General features: G+C 48.2%; 1 protein-coding gene across 4 annotated transcripts in view; it reads right to left on the reverse strand.

Annotated features, from left to right (window-relative positions):
- SPAG17 (sperm associated antigen 17) overlaps positions 1-20,551 on the reverse strand; it is a 274,209-nt gene that overhangs the window by 37,123 nt on the left and 216,535 nt on the right. For 3 of the 4 annotated variants that reach the window (XM_083171479.1, XM_083171477.1, XM_083171480.1), the window contains 13 exons: positions 19,290-19,468; positions 16,221-16,413; positions 10,442-10,659; positions 10,170-10,311; positions 8,394-8,548; positions 7,785-7,949; positions 7,570-7,703; positions 7,362-7,492; positions 4,341-4,468; positions 4,055-4,237; positions 3,865-3,978; positions 2,347-2,401; positions 262-364 (listed from right to left, as the gene is read on the reverse strand). In XM_083171479.1, the coding sequence (XP_083027605.1) occupies positions 262-364; positions 2,347-2,401; positions 3,865-3,978; positions 4,055-4,237; positions 4,341-4,468; positions 7,362-7,492; positions 7,570-7,703; positions 7,785-7,949; positions 8,394-8,548; positions 10,170-10,311; positions 10,442-10,659; positions 16,221-16,413; positions 19,290-19,468 (1,900 nt within the window). The remainder of the gene's footprint in view (positions 1-261; positions 365-2,346; positions 2,402-3,864; positions 3,979-4,054; positions 4,238-4,340; positions 4,469-7,361; positions 7,493-7,569; positions 7,704-7,784; positions 7,950-8,393; positions 8,549-10,169; positions 10,312-10,441; positions 10,660-16,220; positions 16,414-19,289; positions 19,469-20,551) is intronic. The other variant, XM_083171478.1, reaches the window with a different exon arrangement.

The following is a 20,551-nucleotide window of genomic DNA, read 5'->3' on the forward strand; positions in this document are numbered from 1 at the left end:
TGCCGTGTTTCGGCGTGAGAATGAGACCTACTGCGCTCACACAGGAAGGCCCGCCATGCAAGGCTCATACACAGACGCGTTTGGCAGTAGCGTGCTCCTACAGACATGTACATAGGAAATCAGAGTTACAGGGCGGAGCTGCAGATGTAACCTGTACAAGGTGGAAGATTCTCATGTATAATGAAATAACCCCTAATCCGAGGCTTACAGATCATTTGCTAAAACAATAAGTGACAGTAACGCGTTTTACTCTCTCTGTACCTGAGCTTCTCCCAGTCCTGTACACTTCGCGCAGGTTCCACCACTGCTGTGGGAGGTAGTGCTGGTGGAGACACGGTACTCTCATACAGACTGGCGATGTCACCTGGGAATGACATGGAAATATAAGACATTGCAATGATAATCATTCGCCAACCATATATCTTGGGATGCAGGGCATGGTGGGACTAGTAGTTCTGCAGCAGACTGAAAATAACAGGTGGATGTAAGAGTTTCCTAAAGTTGTTATATCCCATAACACAATATATATTAGCTGATACATTGTAATACTATATGTTATATAGTGTACATTATACCACATTGATACATTGTTATATAGTGTACAGTATTCTGTGATGCATTATACCACATTAATACATTGTTACATAGTGTACATTATTGTGGGTTACATTATACCACATTGATACATTGTTATATAGTGTACAGTATTCTGTGATGCATTATACCACATTGATACATTGTTATATAGTGTACAGTATTCTGTGATGCATTATACCACATTAATACATTATTACATAGTGTTCATTATTGTGGGATACATTATACCACATTGATACAATGTAATACATTGTTATATAGTATACAGTATTGTGTAATACATTGTTATATAGTGTACAGTATTGTGGGATACATTATACCACATTGATACATTGTTACATAGTGTACATTATTGTGGGTTACATTATACCACATTGATACATTGTTATATAGTGTACAGTATTCTGTGATGCATTATACCACATTAATACATTGTTACATAGTGTACAGTATTGTGTGATACATTATACCACATTAATACATTGTTACATAGTGTACAGTATTGTGTGATACATTATACCACATTAATACATTGTTACATAGTGTACATTATTGTGGGATACATTATACCACATTGATACATTGTTACATAGTGTATATTATTGTGGGATACATTATACCACATTTATACATTGTAATACATTGTTACATAGTGTACATTATTGTGGGTTACATTATACCACATTGATACATTGTTATATAGTGTACAGTATTCTGTGATGCATTATACCACATTAATACATTATTACATAGTGTACATTATTGTGGGATACATTATACCACATTGATACAATGTAATACATTGTTATATAGTATACAGTATTGTGTAATACATTGTTACATAGTGTACATTATTGTGGGTTACATTAAACCACATTGATACATTGTTATATAGTGTACAGTATTCTGTGATGCATTATACCACATTAATACATTGTTACATAGTGTAAATTATTGTGGGATACATTATACCACATTGATACAATGTAATACATTCTTATATAGTATACAGTATTGTGTAATACATTGTTATATAGTGTACAGTATTGTGTGATACATTATACCACATTGATACAATGTAATACATTCTTATATAGTATACAGTATTGTGTAATACATTGTTATATAGTGTACAGTATTGTGTGATACATTATACCACATTGATACAGTGTAATACAGTATAGTGTACATTATTGTGTGATACATTATACCACATTTATACATTGTTATATAGTGTACAGTATTGTGTGATAGATCATACCACATTGATACATTGTAATATAGTGTACAGTATTGTGTGATACATTATACCACATTGATACATTTGAATACATTGTTATATAGTGTACAGTATTGTGTGATACATTATACCACATTGATACGTTGTAATACATTGTTACATAGTGTACAGTATTGTGTGATACATTATACCACATTGATACATTGTAGTATATTGTTACATACTATACAGTATTGGGTGATACATTGTAATACATTGTTACATAGTGTACAGTATTGTGTGATACATTATACCACATTGATACATTGTAGTATTTTGTTACATACTATACAGTATTGGGTGATACATTATACCACATTGATACATTGTAGTATATTGTTACATAATATACAGTATTGGGTGATACATTATACCACATTGATACATAGTAACGGTTTGTATTATACATTGGTATATATTGGGTGATACACTGTATTACTGTATATGTTGTACATTGATATGAATGTTACCTTGTATACGCTGCAGGTTTGGGTTGTGAGGAGATTCCTGGGGGTCCGTCAGCGACTGTGGGAGGAACAACATGCGGACATGTGATATAGGTACCCTCTAGTCCCCAACCTATCACAATGATGGATTCATATAATAGTAATTCCCTCTATAGAGGTGAGGAGCAGCACTAGCCTTCTATTGTACAGGTTCTGTGATTGGGCTGGGGCACAGTGAGATTCCCCTGACCCCCGCCTGCCATGTGCTGGGACTGTTGGCGTTCCCACAGCAGGAGGTGGTATCACCAGGTGCACTGTGATAATACCCAACGCGTTTCGTGACTTCACTCACTTCTACAAGGATGCAGTTGTTTTATAAAATGACTTTTTAATTTACAAAACTTTATTGATAATAGCGGAAGTCATCACCCGGATATAGATTGGTGGGAAGTCATTTTATCTATATCCGGATGACGACTTCTTCTATTATCAATAAAGTTTTGTAAATAAGAGATAATGCTCCTAGTGTAATATTAGCGGTGTTACACTATGTCATGTGATGTGACGGATACTCCACTGGAGAATTAGCGCGTCCCCCGGCTTGGATTTCCACATGAAGTGACGTACGTTCTGTGTAATATGTGTGTGTCTGTGCGGAGGAGCAGGAGTGCTGGAATAATGCTTTGTGTCCTCACTGTCTGATTTCCAGGGTTTATTGGGCATTACCCCACTAATATTTGGTTGCACATTTAATGGACAAAACCATGTGCACTGCAGGTGGGGCAGATGTAACAGGTGGAGAGAGAGTTACATTTGGGTGGGGTGTGTTTTTAAACTGAAATCTAAATTGCAGTGTAAGAATAAAGCAGCCAGTATTTACCCTGCACAGAAACAAAATAACTCACAAATGTAACTCTAGTGGCGGCTCTTGCCCTTTTGGAGGAGGGGGGCTGCCGCAATGCAGCCCACCCCCCTCCACTGCCGCTGCTGAACTCCCCGCACGCCCGGCCGCCGGTCCCCTGCACAGGGGCCAGTGCATGCGCAGTAACTTCATACATGCAGCAGCCCCCGGAGGCTTAATCAGGTTCCCGGGTCTGGCGCATGCACAGTATGGTCCACGGTACTGCACATGCGCAGAACCCGTTTTGGGGGATGCCACGCATTTGCGCAGAGAGAGGCATCCCGGAGGGAGGGAACACCTCTCGATGGGATGCCTTGGTGACTGGCAGGTCGGACTTCCAATAGGAAGTCACCGCCAGTCACAGTGAAGCCAGAGCAGCCTCACAGACTGCATTTGGCTCCACTTTAGGCAGAGACAGTGGTGGATTTCACCTGGGGGGGGGGGCTGCAGCTCATAGGTAAAAACCGCCACTGTGAAACTCTGCACATGTTACATCAGCCCCACCTGCAGTGCAGCATGGTTTTGGCCATTAAAGGAGTTTGCTTTTGGAAACCAACCAGAACCAGGCCCTGTGTGTGAGTCAAAATACTTTCTGGTATGCAGTAATCCATCCCTTGGCCAGCCCTTCGGACGTTCCTCACCAGGACCAGCTTCAGCAGCTCAGCCGCATGTTCCTTCTCCGCGGTGGTTCTGGGTTCTTTCATGTCTATTTCTTGTGATTCCTTCTCCTTCTTCAGAACTTTATTGATATACTCCTGTGACAAAGCAAAGCCGGGCATCAATGTAGTTCCTCCTCCGTGGTTGGGCCCCTGTGACCGATCGGCAACGTACCTTCAGTGACCGCTCTAGCTCTTCTCGCACCTCCTTAGTAATGGGTTCGTACAGTTGTAGCTGACGGATCTTAAGTACATTGGGGCACTTCAGGACTGGCGGCCGAACTCGGTTAGCATCCTGGGAACCAATCTGGAGACCTTTCCACACCCCGACACCCAGAGGTCGCCCTGGGGTTTTCCTCTGAGACACAACATTAGATGAGTGTTAGAGAAATGATGAAACAATGATCTGTTAGATTGCAAGCCTTTAGGGAGAGGTTGCTAATTCTCCCCATTGCACGTACCTCTACAGAGGGGAATGTGTCCCAGCTTCTAGAGAGAAGGTTGGGGGGCACAATGTCATTCAGCTCCTTCTTCATCACCCATGGAGATGTCTCGGGGAAGGGTTGGAGGACAGTGATGCTCTGGACCCCTGGAATAACAGCAGTGGTGGTTACTGACACTGTACGGATGACCTAGGAGGAGGCTCTGTCCTTGGTGATGAGATGAGTATCTACTCCACCCCCCCAGTGATGTCATGTGGTCTATACATTGGTCATAATGTGAGGGTATCAGGTGCTGTGACCTGGGAGGAGGCTCTGTCCTTGGTGATGAGATGAGTACATACTCCACCCCCAACGTGACGTCATGCGGTCTATACATTGGTCATAATGTGAGGGTATCAGGTACTGTGACCTGGGAGGAGGCTCTGTCCTTGGTGATGAGAAGAGTACATACTCAACCCCCACAGTGACGTCATGTGGTCTATTCATTGGTCATAATGTGAGGGTATCAAGTGCTGTGACCTGGGAGGAGGCTCTGTCCTTGGTGATGAGATGAGTACCTACTCCACCCCCACAGTGACGTCATGTGGGCTATACATTAGTCATAATATGAGGGTATCAGGAGCGGTGACCTGGGAGGAGGCTCCGTCCTTGGCGATGAGATGAGTACATACTACACCCCCACAGTGACGTCATGTGGTCTATACATTGGTCATAATGTGAGGGTATCAGGAGCTGTGACCTGGGAGGATGCTCTGTCCTTGATGATGAGATGAGTACATACTCCACCTCCACAGTGACGTCATGTGGTCTATACATTGGTCATAATGTGAGGGTATCAGGAGCTGTGACCTGGGAGGAGGCTCTGTCCTTGGTGATGAGATGAGTACATACTCAACCCCCACAGTGACATCATGTGGTCTATACATTGGTCATAATGGGAGGGTATCACGAGCTGTGACCTGGGAGGAGGCTCTGTCCTTGGCGATGAGATGAGTACATACTCCACCCCCACAGTGACGTCATGTGGTCTATACATTGGTCATAATGTGAGGGTATCAGGTGCTGTGACCTGGGAGGAGGCTCTGTCCTTGGTGATGAGATGAGTACATACTCAACCCCCACAGTGACATCATGTGGTCTATACATTGGTCATAATGTGAGGGTATCAGGAGCTGTGACCTGGGAGGAGGCTCTGTCCTAGGCGATGAGATGAGTACCTACTCCACCCCCCACAGTGACGTCATGTGGTCTATACATTGGTCATAATGTGAGGGTATCAGGTACTGTGACCTGGGAGGAGGCTGTGTCCTTGGCGATGAGATGAGTACATCCTCCACCCCCACAGTGACGTCATGTGGTCTATACATTCGTCATAATGTGAGGGTATCAGGTGCTGTGACCTGGGAGGAGGCTCTGTCCTTGGTGATGAGATGAGTACATACTCCACCATCACAGTGACGTCATGTGGTCTATACATTGGTCATAATGTGAGGGTATCAGGAGCTGTGACCTGGGAGGAGGCTCTGTCCTTGGTGATGAGATGAGTACATACTCCACCCCCACAGTGACGTCATGTGGTCTATACATTCGTCATAATGTGAGGGTATCAGGAGCTGTGACCTGGGAGGAGGCTCTGTCCTTGGCGATGAGATGAGTACATACTCCACCCCCAACGTGACGTCATGTGGTCTATACATTGGTCATAATATGAGGGTATCAGGTGCTGTAACCTGGGAGGAGGCTCTGTCCTTGGTGATGAGATGTGTACATACTCCACCCCCACAGTGACGTCATGTGGTCTATACATTGGTCATAATATGAGGGTATCAGGAGCTGTGACCTGGGAGGAGGCTCTGTCCTTGGCGATGAGATGAGTACATACTCCACCCCCAACGTGACGTCATGTGGCCTATACATTGGTCATAATATGAGGGTATCAGGTGCTGTGACCTGGGAGGAGGCTCTGTCCTTGGTGATGAGATGTGTACATACTCCACCCCCACAGTGACGTCATGTGGTCTATACATTGGTCATAATATGAGGGTATCAGCTGCTGTGACCTGGGAGGAGGCTCTGTCCTTGGTGATGAGATGTGTACATACTCCACCATCACAGTGACGTCATGTGGTCTATACATTGGTCATAATATGAGGGTATCAGGAGCTGTGACCTGGGAGGAGGCTCTGTCCTTGGTGATAAGATGAGTACATACTCCACCCCCACAGTGACGTCATGTGGTCTATACATTGGTCATAATATGAGGGTATCAGGAGCTGTGACCTGGGAGGAGGCTCTGTCCTTGGTGATGAGATGTGTACATACTCCACCATCACAGTGACGTCATGTGGTCTATACATTGGTCATAATATCAGGGTATCAGGAGCGGTGACCTGGGCCTATAGCCAGACAGGAGTCCGGCACTAGATCGTAAGGGGGTTATTCAATCTCACCTACAGTATTCAATAGTGCAGTTTATGACAGCATTGAAGGGTGTAAGATCAGACTTATTTTAAAGCTGGATCTGTTTTGTTGGAAAAGGGGAGAAAAAAGAAAACCCAAGTTTCTTTCTTCTTTTTTCTCTTGTTTTTGTTAAATGTAATCAGGTATAACTTGGGGGTGCACCACTGTCCGTCACATAAAAAACACATACGGGGTAATTGACGCACATGTGAAATAAGTGATCAACAAGGAGCAAGTCTCCAAAGGCCAGTTTTGACTCCTCTCATATATGATATAACCAATATAATAAACACAATAAGTGTCTATACTAGTGTGAGTCCCCAATCCAATTGTTGGAAAAGGGCATTGTATTCAAATTCATGGCCGTTTTTCGTCAATCTGCGTCTGCTTTCGCCGATCCACCGACTTTACAACACTCGACAGTCAGAACATTGAATTCCGACAGTCAAGTTACTGTTGGATCAGACAAAAAAAACGGCCCAGGATTGAATACCCCCCCCCCCCTTTACGTCATTGAATACCCCCCCTTTAGGTCATTGAATACCCCCCCTATTCGTCAGATGTGTGATACCCTCTGACCTGGCAGCTCCAGCTTTGGCTCTCGCAGAACCGCAGTCGCCGGGTCACTGTAGCAGGCAGCCAGATAATCCTCTACCTCCCGGTTACGGAGAAGCTCGCTGCCGGAACCATCCGCATTGACGAGAAGGAACCTGCAGAGAGAGGTCACTGGCCGGTAAGACAGAATAAGCCCCAATGTGGGTGAGGGTGTGGCTGGCCTTTACTGTACCTGGGTGCGTGTAAATCGTACACCTCTGGGGGGCGCAGTATCGTGGTGTCTGGCGCGTTCTCTCTCTCCTCCTCCTCCTCCTCACAGGCGTTGCTGCTGGAGATAACCGCCGACGTGCTACCGTCCACCATTACCTACACGTACAACATGGGTCATTCTACGGCTGTCTGGAGAGGGATCTCTAAGACCTGGGATGACCTAGAGGATGGGGTTACCTGGAAGAGGTTCCCCTCTGGATCCAGCACCTCACAGATGACATTCTGCGTGTGAGACATGATGTAACTGGCTGGGGGCAGCTGGTCGGGGGAACTCGGCCTTGGGGAGTAGACTGCGCGGCCCTCGTGGTTAATGGACAGGACGCCGGAGTTTGGCGGGTACACCTGATCACAGACACAAGGAGGGGACATCAATCACCACATAGCTGTACAACCCTATACGACCCCAGCATCCAGAATCATGGTGCTGCCACACCGTCATGTGACAAGTGGGCGGGGTATATAAGGACACACCCCTGTGCAGTGGGCCAATCAAACATCATCTAAGAGAAAGGAAGCACAGGCCGGGGAGCAGGGGAGGAGAACCTTGGAACTACACATCCCAGCATGCCTTACAACAGTTTCTGCATAGCCAAATAGCAAAACTGTTGCAGGGCATGCTGGGATGTGTAGTTCAACAACAGCTGGAGTGGCGAGGTTCTCTATGACTGTTCTATAGGTATACAGCCTCCACCTGTCACTACATACATAGAGTAAGCTGCGTTATGCCCTCCTATGTTTATATACTATGATAGTGGGCAGCTGAGCTGACAATCTAATTGCACTCACCAGATAAGCTCCCTGCGGTTTTGCCAGGACCTCGGTGCCATCGCCGGACACGGCGCATGCAGTGTTCTCTTCGCAGTTCAGAATCACGGTGGCAAACTCGGCGTTCTCCACCCGGATAAACTTCACGCTCTTCCTGACGCTCTGCGGGACCTCCCCTGCGCAGGATACGGAGACACGCGGCGTGAGGGGAACATCTGCCTTCTACAATGCTGGTTATGCACCAGCCAATCAGATTCTGTCATTCTGTGACAGACTGTGTTTGACAAATGACAGTTAGGGGCTGACTGGTTGTTAGTTTATCTCTTAGTACATAGACCCCTAAGTCCCACAACATAAAGGCCGTGGGCCACAGTGGCGCCTGTGAGCATAACGCGGCCACCTGCCGTTACTCCCCCCCATTTATCCGCTGGTGCGTCATTCTCAGCACGCAGTGACGCCAGCGGTACACCTGGCGCAAGAGATCAGACTGACTCAGGTGTACGCTATACAGGGCACGAGGCGCAGGTGTACACTATACAGGGCACGAGGCGCAGGTGTACGCTATACAGGGCACGGGGCGCAGGTGTACGCTATACAGGGCACGAGGCACAGGTGTACGCTATACAGGGAGCATGGCACAACCACAGCCAGATAACGCTGTGTATGCAACCCTGCCGTTACCTGATAATCCTCCTGTGGAGGGTGGTGTACCTAGTACAGCGGGCGTGGAGGGTGGTGTACCTAGTACAGTGGGGGCGTGGAGGGTGGTGTACCTAGTACAGCGGGGGCGTGGAGGGTGGTGTACCTAGTACAGCGGGGGCGTGGAGGGTGGTGTACCTAGTACAGCGGGCGTGGAGGGTGGTGTACCTAGTACAGCGGGCGTGGAGGGTGGTGTACCTAGTACAGCGGGCGTGGAGGGTGGTGTACCTAGTACAGCGGGCGTGGAGGGTGGTGTACCTAGTACAGCGGGTGTGGAGGGTGGTGTACCTAGTACAGCGGGCGTGGAGGGTGGTGTACCTAGTACAGCGGGCGTGGAGGGTGGTGTACCTAGTACAGCGGGCGTGGAGGGTGGTGTACCTAGTACAGCGGGCGTGGAGGGTGGTGTACCTAGTACAGCGGGGGCGTGGAGGGTGGTGTACCTAGTACAGCGGGGGCGTGGAGGGTGGTGTACCTAGTACAGCGGGTGTGTAGGGTAGTGCACCTGGTACAGTGGGCGGTGGAGGGTGGTGTACCTGGTACCGTGGGTGTGGAGGGTGATGTACTTAGTACTGTGGGCGTCGAGGGTGGTGCACCTGATACTGCGGGAAGGGAGGGTGGTGCACCTGGTACTGCGGGCAGGGAGGGTGGTGCACCTAGTACAGTGGTCGTGGAGGGTGGTGCACCAGGTACAGCGGACAGGGAGGGTGGTGCACCTGGTACAGCGGACAGAAAGGGTGGTGCACCTGGTACAGCAGACAGAGAGGGTGGTGCACCTGGTACTGTGGACAGAGAGGGTGGTGCACCTAGTACTGTGGGCGTGGAGGGTGGTGCAGACAGGGAGGGTGGTGCATCTGGTACAGTGGCCATGGAGGGTGGTGTACTTTGTACCGTGGGCAGGGAGAGTGGTGCACCTAGTACTGCGGACAGGGAGGGTGGTGCACCTGGTACTGCGGACAGGGAGGGTGGTGCACCTGGTACCGCGGGCAGGGAGGGTGGTGCACCTGGTACCGCGGGCAGGGAGGGTGGTGCACCAGGTACAGCGGGCGTGGAGGGCAGCACGGCTCCTGGTTACTTAGCACCTCTCCCAATAGTAATTACCAGTTTCTTCGTACTGCCCGGGAAGTGGGACGTCCACATCTTGAAAGAATGTTGTAATCCTTGTCCCGTCCACGTGTTCCACGATCACCGTCCCATCCGTTCTCACAACTGTCACCACCTGATCCTCCCGCGTGCTCATCACCTGAGAGGGGACAATTACTGGTAGGGGGATAATCTGTCTCTACCGGATTATTCCGGCAGCCATTATGGCTAATAGCCGGCCTTGTTGCTAGGAGCGAGGTGGCCGTACAAGGCCCCGTTACTGTACTTACCGTCCCGGTCACTGGGTCTGTGGCTTGGTAGGTCCTCAGTGATGGCAGCTCCAGCCTCTCAGATCCACGGGTTCCTATCTGCCCCCCAGACGGGGTGGTGGTGATCCAGGTTCCAGCTGTTACCACTGGGACACTCGTTTTGGCTGGCATGGGGTCTGCTGGAGGGGCTTCTGCCACCTCTGGCCTGGTTGGCGGTGGCACTTTGTTCCCCCCTTTTCCTGTAAATACACTTAGTGTGAGTGACCAGGCATAGTCATTGGGCCCCGGGGCCAGGACGGGGCCGCTGTATAATATATTCTGCCCAGGTGTATTATACATCATCCTCCTGCATTACATACATCAGCACTAAGCGTATACCAGCTGCGATTGGCCAGGACGGGGCTGCTGTATAATATATTCTGCCCAGGTGTATTATACATCATCCTCCTGCGTTACATACATCAGCACTAAGCGTATACCAGCTGCGATTGGCCAGGACGGGGCTGCTGTATAATATATTCTGCCCAGGTGTATTATACATCATCCTCCTGCGTTACATACATCAGCACTAAGCGTATACCAGCTGCGATTGGCCAGGACGGGGCTGCTGTATAATATATTCTGCCCAGGTGTATTATACATCATCCTCCTGCGTTACATACATCAGCACTAAGCGTATACCAGCTGCGATTGGCCAGGACGGGGCTGCTGTATAATATATTCTGCCCAGGTGTATTATACATCATCCTCCTGCATTACATACATCAGCACTAAGCGTATACCAGCTGCGATTGGCCAGGACGGGGCTGCTGTATAATATATTCTGCCCAGGTGTATTATACATCAACCTCCTGCGTTACATACATCAGCACTAAGCGTATACCAGCTGCGATTGGCCAGGACGGGGCTGCTGTATAATATATTCTGCCCAGGTGTATTATACATCATCCTCCTGCGTTACATACATCAGCACTAAGCGTATACCAGCTGCGATTGGCCAGGACGGGGCTGCTGTATAATATATTCTGCCCAGGTGTATTATACATCATCCTCCTGCATTACATACATCAGCACTAAGCGTATACCAGCTGCGATTGGCCAGGACGGGGCTGCTGTATAATATATTCTGCCCAGGTGTATTATACATCATCCTCCCGCATTACATACATCAGCACTAAGCGTATACCAGCTGCGATTGGCCAGGACGGGGCTGCTGTATAATATATTCTGCCCAGGTGTATTATACATCATCCTCCCGCATTACATACATCAGCACTAAGCGTATACCAGCTGCGATTGGCCAGGACGGGGCTGCTGTATAATATATTCTGCCCAGGTGTATTATACATCATCCTCCTGCGTTACATACATCAGCACTAAGCGTATACCAGCTGCGATTGGCCAGGACGGGGCTGCTGTATAATATATTCTGCCCAGGTGTATTATACATCATCCTCCTGCGTTACATACATCAGCACTAAGCGTATACCAGCTGCGATTGGCCAGGACGGGGCTGCTGTATAATATATTCTGCCCAGGTGTATTATACATCATCCTCCTGCATTACATACATCAGCACTAAGCGTATACCAGCTGCGATTGGCCAGGACGGGGCTGCTGTATAATATATTCTGCCCAGGTGTATTATACATCATCCTCCTGCGTTACATACATCAGCACTAAGCGTATACCAGCTGCGATTGGCCAGGATGGGGCTGCTGTATAATATATTCTGCCCAGGTGTATTATACATCATCCTCCTGCGTTACATACATCAGCACTAAGCGTATACCAGCTGCGATTGGCCAGGACGGGGCTGCTGTATAATATATTCTGCCCAGGTGTATTATACATCATCCTCCTGCGTTACATACATCAGCACTAAGCGTATACCAGCTGCGATTGGCCAGGACGGGGCTGCTGTATAATATATTCTGCCCAGGTGTATTATACATCATCCTCCTGCGTTACATACATCAGCACTAAGCGTATACCAGCTGCGATTGGCCAGGACGGGGCTGCTGTATAATATATTCTGCCCAGGTGTATTATACATCATCCTCCTGCGTTATATACATCAGCACTAAGCGTATACCAGCTGCGATTGGCCAGGACGGGGCTGCTGTATAATATATTCTGCCCAGGTGTATTATACATCATCCTCCTGCGTTACATACATCAGCACTAAGCGTATACCAGCTGCGATTGGCCAGGACGGGGCTGCTGTATAATATATTCTGCCCAGGTGTATTATACATCATCCTCCTGCGTTACATACATCAGCACTAAGCGTATACCAGCTGCGATTGGCCAGGACGGGGCTGCTGTATAATATATTCTGCCCAGGTGTATTATACATCATCCTCCTGCGTTACATACATCAGCACTAAGCGTATACCAGCTGCGATTGGCCAGGACGGGGCTGCTGTATAATATATTCTGCCCAGGTGTATTATACATCATCCTCCTGCGTTACATACATCAGCACTAAGCGTATACCAGCTGCGATTGGCCAGGACGAGGCTGCTGTATAATATATTCTGCCCAGGTGTATTATACATCATCCTCCTGCGTTACATACATCAGCACTAAGCGTATACCAGCTGCGATTGGCCAGGACGGGGCTGCTGTATAATATATTCTGCCCAGGTGTATTATACATCATCCTCCTGCGTTACATACATCAGCACTAAGCGTATACCAGCTGCGATTGGCCAGGACGGGGCTGCTGTATATTATATTCTGCCCAGGTGTATTATACATCATCCTCCTGCGTTACATACATCAGCACTAAGCGTATACCAGCTGCGATTGGCCAGGACGGGGCTGCTGTATAATATATTCTGCCCAGGTGTATTATACATCATCCTCCTGCGTTACATACATCAGCACTAAGCGTATACCAGCTGCGATTGGCCAGGACGGGGCTGCTGTATAATATATTCTGCCCAGGTGTATTATACATCATCCTCCTGCATTACATACATCAGCACTAAGCGTATACCAGCTGCGATTGGCCAGGACAGGGCTGCTGTATAATATATTCTGCCCAGGTGTATTATACATCATCCTCCTGCATTACATACATCAGCACTAAGCGTATACCAGCTGCGATTGGCCAGGACGGGGCTGCTGTATAATATATTCTGCCCAGGTGTATTATACATCATCCTCCTGCGTTACATACATCAGCACTAAGCGTATACCAGCTGCGATTGGCCAGGACGGGGCTGCTGTATAATATATTCTGCCCAGGTGTATTATACATCATCCTCCTGCGTTACATACATCAGCACTAAGCGTATACCAGCTGCGATTGGCCAGGACAGGGCTGCTGTATAATATATTCTGCCCAGGTGTATTATACATCATCCTCCTACATACATCAGCACTAAGCGTATACCAGCTGCGATTGGCCAGGACGGGGCTGCTGTATAATATATTCTGCCCAGGTGTATTATACATCATCCTCCTGCGTTACATACATCAGCACTAAGCGTATACCAGCTGCGATTGGCCAGGACGGGGCTGCTGTATAATATATTCTGCCCAGGTGTATTATACATCATCCTCCTGCGTTACATACATCAGCACTAAGCGTATACCAGCTGCGATTGGCCAGGACGGGGCTGCTGTATAATATATTCTGCCCAGGTGTATTATACATCATCCTCCTGCGTTACATACATCAGCACTAAGCGTATACCAGCTGCGATTGGCCAGGACGGGGCTGCTGTATAATATATTCTGCCCAGGTGTATTATACATCATCCTCCTGCGTTACATACATCAGCACTAAGCGTATACCAGCTGCGATTGGCCAGGACGGGGCTGCTGTATAATATATTCTGCCCAGGTGTATTATACATCATCCTCCTGCGTTACATACATCAGCACTAAGCGTATACCAGCTGCGATTGGCCAGGACGGGGCTGCTGTATAATATATTCTGCCCAGGTGTATTATACATCATCCTCCTACATACATCAGCACTAAGCGTATACCAGCTGCGATTGGCCAGGACGGGGCTGCTGTATAATATATTCTGCCCAGGTGTATTATACATCATCCTCCTGCGTTACATACATCAGCACTAAGCATATACCAGCTGCGATTGGCCAGGACGGGGCTGCTGTATAATATATTCTGCCCAGGTGTATTATACATCATCCTCCTGCGTTACATACATCAGCACTAAGCGTATACCAGCTGCGATTGGCCAGGACGGGGCTGCTGTATAATATATTCTGCCCAGGTGTATTATACATCATCCTCCTGCGTTACATCAGCACTAAGCGTATACCAGCTGCGATTGGCCAGGACGGGGCTGCTGTATAATATATTCTGCCCAGGTGTATTATACATCATCCTCCTGCGTTACATACATCAGCACTAAGCGTATACCAGCTGCGATTGGCCAGGACGGGGCTGCTGTATAATATATTCTGCCCAGGTGTATTATACATCATCCTCCTGCATTACATACATCAGCACTAAGCGTATACCAGCTGCGATTGGCCAGGACGGGGCTGCTGTATAATATATTCTGCCCAGGTGTATTATACATCATCCTCCTGCGTTACATACATCAGCACTAAGCGTATACCAGCTGCGATTGGCCAGGACGGGGCTGCTGTATAATATATTCTGCCCAGGTGTATTATACATCATCCTCCTGCGTTACATACATCAGCACTAAGCGTATACCAGCTGCGATTGGCCAGGACGGGGCTGCTGTATAATATATTCTGCCCAGGTGTATTATACATCATCCTCCTGCATTACATACATCAGCACTAAGCGTATACCAGCTGCGATTGGCCAGGACGGGGCTGCTGTATAATATATTCTGCCCAGGTGTATTATACATCATCCTCCTGCATTACATACATCAGCACTAAGCGTATACCAGCTGCGATTGGCCAGGACGGGGCTGCTGTATAATATATTCTGCCCAGGTGTAGTATACATCATCCTCCTGCATTACATACATCAGCACTAAGCGTATTCCAGCTGCGATTGGCCAGGACGGGGCTGCTGTATAATATATTCTGCCCAGGTGTATTATACATCATCCTCCTGCGTTACATACATCAGCACTAAGCGTATACCAGCTGCGATTGGCCAGGACGGGGCTGCTGTATAATATATTCTGCCCAGGTGTATTATACATCATCCTCCTGCGTTACATACATCAGCACTAAGCGTATACCAGCTGCGATTGGCCAGGACGGGGCTGCTGTATAATATATTCTGCCCAGGTGTATTATACATCATCCTCCTGCATTACATACATCAGCACTAAGCGTATACCAGCTGCGATTGGCCAGGACGGGGCTACTGTATAATATATTCTGCCCAGGTGTATTATACATCATCCTCCTGCGTTACATACATCAGCACTAAGCGTATACCAGCTGCGATTGGCCAGGACGGGGCTGCTGTATATTATATTCTGCCCAGGTGTATTATACATCATCCTCCTGCATTACATACATCAGCACTAAGCGTATACCAGCTGCGATTGGCCAGGACGGGGCTGCTGTATAATATATTCTGCCCAGGTGTATTATACATCATCCTCCTGCGTTACATACATCAGCACTAAGCGTATACCAGCTGCGATTGGCCAGGACGGGGCTGCTGTATAATATATTCTGCCCAGGTGTATTATACATCATCCTCCTGCGTTACATACATCAGCACTAAGCGTATACCAGCTGCGATTGGCCAGGACGCCCCTTTTCAGGCTTCATTACCACACTGCCCCCCGAAAAATAGATAATACTGAGATGCCCACCATGTATGGGAATACCTTTCCTGGGCTCAGGAGCTGACTCTCTGTGGTCCACGGTGGCAGAGGATGGTAGCGTTGGTTGGGTATCGGTGGATGGGGTTTCAGGCACTTCTGTGTGCGAGAGGACATGGGGTCGCTGCTCAGAGATGGGCCCAGAATCCGGGCTCCGACTCACAGCTCCATCCGGAAACAGAACCTGGAACCACAGAACAAGACGTGAGACTCTCCGGGCGCACGTACTTAGTATACGGGAGACTCTCCGGGGGCACGTACTTAGTATACGGGAGACTCTCTGGGGGCAGGTACTTAGTGCAAGGGAGACTCTCCGGGGGCAGGTACTTAGTATACGGGAGACTCTCCGGGGGCAGGTACCTAGTATACGGGAGACTCTCCGGGGGCAGGTACCTAGTATACGGGAGACTCTCCGGGGGGCAGGTACCTAGTATACGGGAGACTCTCCAGGGGCAGGTACCTAGTATACGGGAGACTCTCCGGGGGCAGGTACCTAGTATACGGGAGACTCTCCGGGGGCATACAACATATGGGAGGAGCCTACAGTGGAACCGTCAGGTACAACATATGGGAGGAGCCTACAGTGGAACCGTCAGGTACAACACATGGGAGGAGCCTACAGTGGAACCGTCAGGTACAACACATGGGAGGAGCCTACAGTGCAACCATCAGGTACAACATATGGGAGGAGCCTACAGTGGAACCGTCAGGTACAACATATGGGAGGAGCCTACAGTGGAACCGTCAGGTACAACACATGGGAGGAGCCTACAGTGCAACCGTCAGGTACAACATATGGGAGGAGCCTACAGTGCAACCATCAGGTACAACATATGGGAGGAGCCAACTCCACCTTAGTAATGAATTCTCCACAGATGAGATAATATTGCGGCTCCGCAAAATGAAAACAAAAAAAATTCCCAGGTTCGGATGGGATTCATCCTAGGGTTCTAATGGAACGAAGTGAGGAATTAGCAAGCCCTCTGTATTACATTTTCGTGAAATCATTTTCATCCGGTAAGGTGCCTAATTACTGGAGAATAGCAGAGGTAGTACCTTTATTCAAAAAAGGAAAAAGGGACGACCCAGCAAATTATAGGCCTGTGAGCTTAACATCAATAGTGGGTAAACTATTCAAGGGAATATTAAGGGATGGTATCCCCAAACATTTGGAACTGCACAGTATTAACCAACATGGGTTGTGCCAAACAAATCTAATAAGCTTCTATGAGGAAGTTAGCAGCAATCCAGACGGTGGAAGCGCTGTAGCTGTGGTCTTCCTGGATTTTGCTGAGGCTTTTGATACTGTGTCACATAAAAGGCTAATAAATAAATTGGAGGAACTGGGCCTTGGGGTAAAATTTTTTAGATGTGTAGGAAACTGGCTGCGGGATAGAGAACAGAGAGTGGTTGTAAATGGTGCAGTACCGAGTATGATACCAGTACTAAGCGGAGGGCCACAGGGGTCGGTGCTAGGGCCCATTTTATTTAAAATATTCATTAACAATATTGGGGTGGGTATACTCAGTAATGTCTCAATCTGTGCTGATGACACAAAACTGTGCAGAGTAATTAGATCAGACATGGAGGTATCTACACTGCAGAGTGATCTAAATAATCTAGATGAGTGGGCAAAAAAGAGGAAGAGGAGGTTCAATGTGGACAAATCCAAGGCCATGCACCTTGGGAGACACAACCAGTGTGCTCGTTATAACCTAAGTGGGGGTGAATTGTCCAATAGACAACAAACTGAGGAGTAGCGCTCAATGTCACGTAGCTACTAACAAGGCCAATAGGATACTGGTATGTATAAGAATAGACATGGTGTCTAGGGACACAGAGCTAATTACGCCACTTTATAAAGCATTGGTTAGAAAGCATCTAGAATATGGGGAACAATTCTGGGCCCCTCGCTTCAAAAAGACATCATGGAACTGGAAAAAGACCAAAGAAGAGCAACAAAGCTAATAAAGGGGTTGGAGAAATTGAATTATGACAGATTGGACAATTTGGGATCGTTTACGCTAGAAAAGAGAACAGTGGCGTAAGTTCATTCCAGTTGCCCGGAGGCAAGATACTGTATATGCCCCCCCCCCCCCCTTCCCCCACACACACACACACACACACACACACACACACATACACAACCCAATAAAACCTTATATAAAATATATATTTCTGTTAAGAAATATAGATAGATAACACACAGAACTCAGCCACAGAAGGAATATTGTTGGCTTTAAAATAACTGATTTATATTTGCAGGGGGAGGAGAGGTGCCCCCTTGAGAGCAGGAGCCCGGCGGCAGATGACTCCATTGCCTCCCAGAGTTCTGCCTCTGAAAGAGAAGGTTAAGGGGAGACATGGGTAACATGTAGAAATATATCAGGGGCCAATATAAGGAATGGTCAGGCGCCCTCTTTGCTTTGTGAAAGGACTCTAGGACACGTGGGCAGGAGCTTACACTAGAGGAAAGAAGACATTGCACCCTTAGAAGAACAAACTTTACGGCCAGGGCAGTAAGATTGCGGAACTCTCTTCCTGGAGAAGTGGTGTCAGCAGATGGAGAAGTGGTGTCGGCAGACGGAGAGGTGGTGTCGGCAGACGGAGAAGTGGTGTCAGCAGATGGAGAGGTGATGTCAGCAGAGACAATAAATTAATTTAAAATAAGGATGGACAATCATCTATTGGTAGGGTTACCACCTAGGACCTTTAATTCCGGACACATGTTAATTACACAGGTTCTGTGGCAGTTTAAAATCAGGTGAAGTGGAGTCTTGAAGTCAGCCAGCCACAGAACCTGTGTAATTAATATGTGTCCGGAATTAAAGGGACTAGGTGGTAACCCTATCTATTGGGCTAAAACATCCATGGGTACAAATAACAATTACAATCTGTACATGAATAAATAAGATTTCACTTTGTATATGGGATGAAACAAATAGATCCTGCACTTTAATAACGGAGGTTGACCTTGATGGACGCATGTCTTATTCAGCCTTACTTACTATGTAACATACATGTGAGCAGTGCCCATTACATACAGTAACAGTACGGTACCTGTGTGGACCCATCCAGCATACACCTGATCACGGCACCCTCTGCTGTAATGATGCGGGATGTCTCGGAGGTCTCCGGGTCCCTGGTACAGTTACGCAATCGGGCGTTCCTCACCTTTACTGGGTAAGTCTGTCTGATGAGCAGTCTCTGGGCAATACCATTGTCCCCAGCTACCAAACCTGGGGGAAAATATATGTCACATACACAGGGCTACATACAGAGGCGGGTCACACAGATCCAATATTCTCTGTACACTGTAATATAGAAGTTACTATTAAGGTCTTAAGGTCCGTCCAACGGACAGGCGAAAGTTTCTGCTTATGCAATTCTTGTTCCACCTACCCTACCCAACCACAGCAGGACAGAAGCTGCTGAAGCAGCCACAGCAGGTCACCAACTATCCACCTACCCTACCCAACCACAGCAGGACAGAAGCTGCTGCAGCAGCCACAGCAGGTCACCAACTATCCACCTACCCAACCACAGCAGGACAGAAGCTGCTGCAGCAGCCAGACCAAGTCTCTGACTATCCACCTTCCCAACCACAGCAGGGCAGAAGCTGCAGCAGCAGCCACAGCAGGTCACCAACTATCCACCTACCCTTCCCAACTACAGCAGGACAGAAGCTGCAGCAGCAGCCACAGCAAGCCTACAACTATCCACATACCCTACCCAACCACAGCAGGACAGAAGCTGCTGCAGCAGCCACAGCAAGTCTCTAACTATCCACCTTCCCTTCCCAACCACAGCAGGGCAGGAGCTTCTGCAGCAGCCAGAGCAGGTCACCAACTATCCACCTACCCTTCCCAACCACAGCAGGGCAGAAGCTGCTGCAGCAGCTAGAGCAGGTCTCCAACTATCCACCTACCCTACCCAACCACAGCAGGGCAGAAGCTGCTGCAGCAGCCAGAGCAAGTCTACAACTATCCACCTTCCCAACCACAGCATTGCAGAGGATGCTGCAGCAGCCAGAGCAGGTCTAACTATCCATATACCCCCCCCCCCCACCCCAACCACAGCAGAACAGAAGCTGCTGCTGCAGCCAGAACAGGTCTCCACCTTCCCTTCCCAACCACAGCAGGGCAGAAGCTGTTGCAGCAGCCAGTGCAGGTCTGTAACTATCCACCTACCCTACCCAACCACAGCAGGGCAGAAGCTGCTGCAGCAGCCAGAGCAAGACTACAACTATCCACCTTCCCAACCACAGCATTGCAGAGGATGCTGCAGCAGCCAGAGCAGGTCTAACTATCCATATACCCCCC

The sequence above is a fragment of the Crinia signifera genome, chromosome 2 (genome assembly GCF_055691185.1).
Source record: "Crinia signifera chromosome 2, ASM5569118v1, whole genome shotgun sequence".
Classification (NCBI taxonomy): domain Eukaryota; kingdom Metazoa; phylum Chordata; class Amphibia; order Anura; family Myobatrachidae; genus Crinia; species Crinia signifera.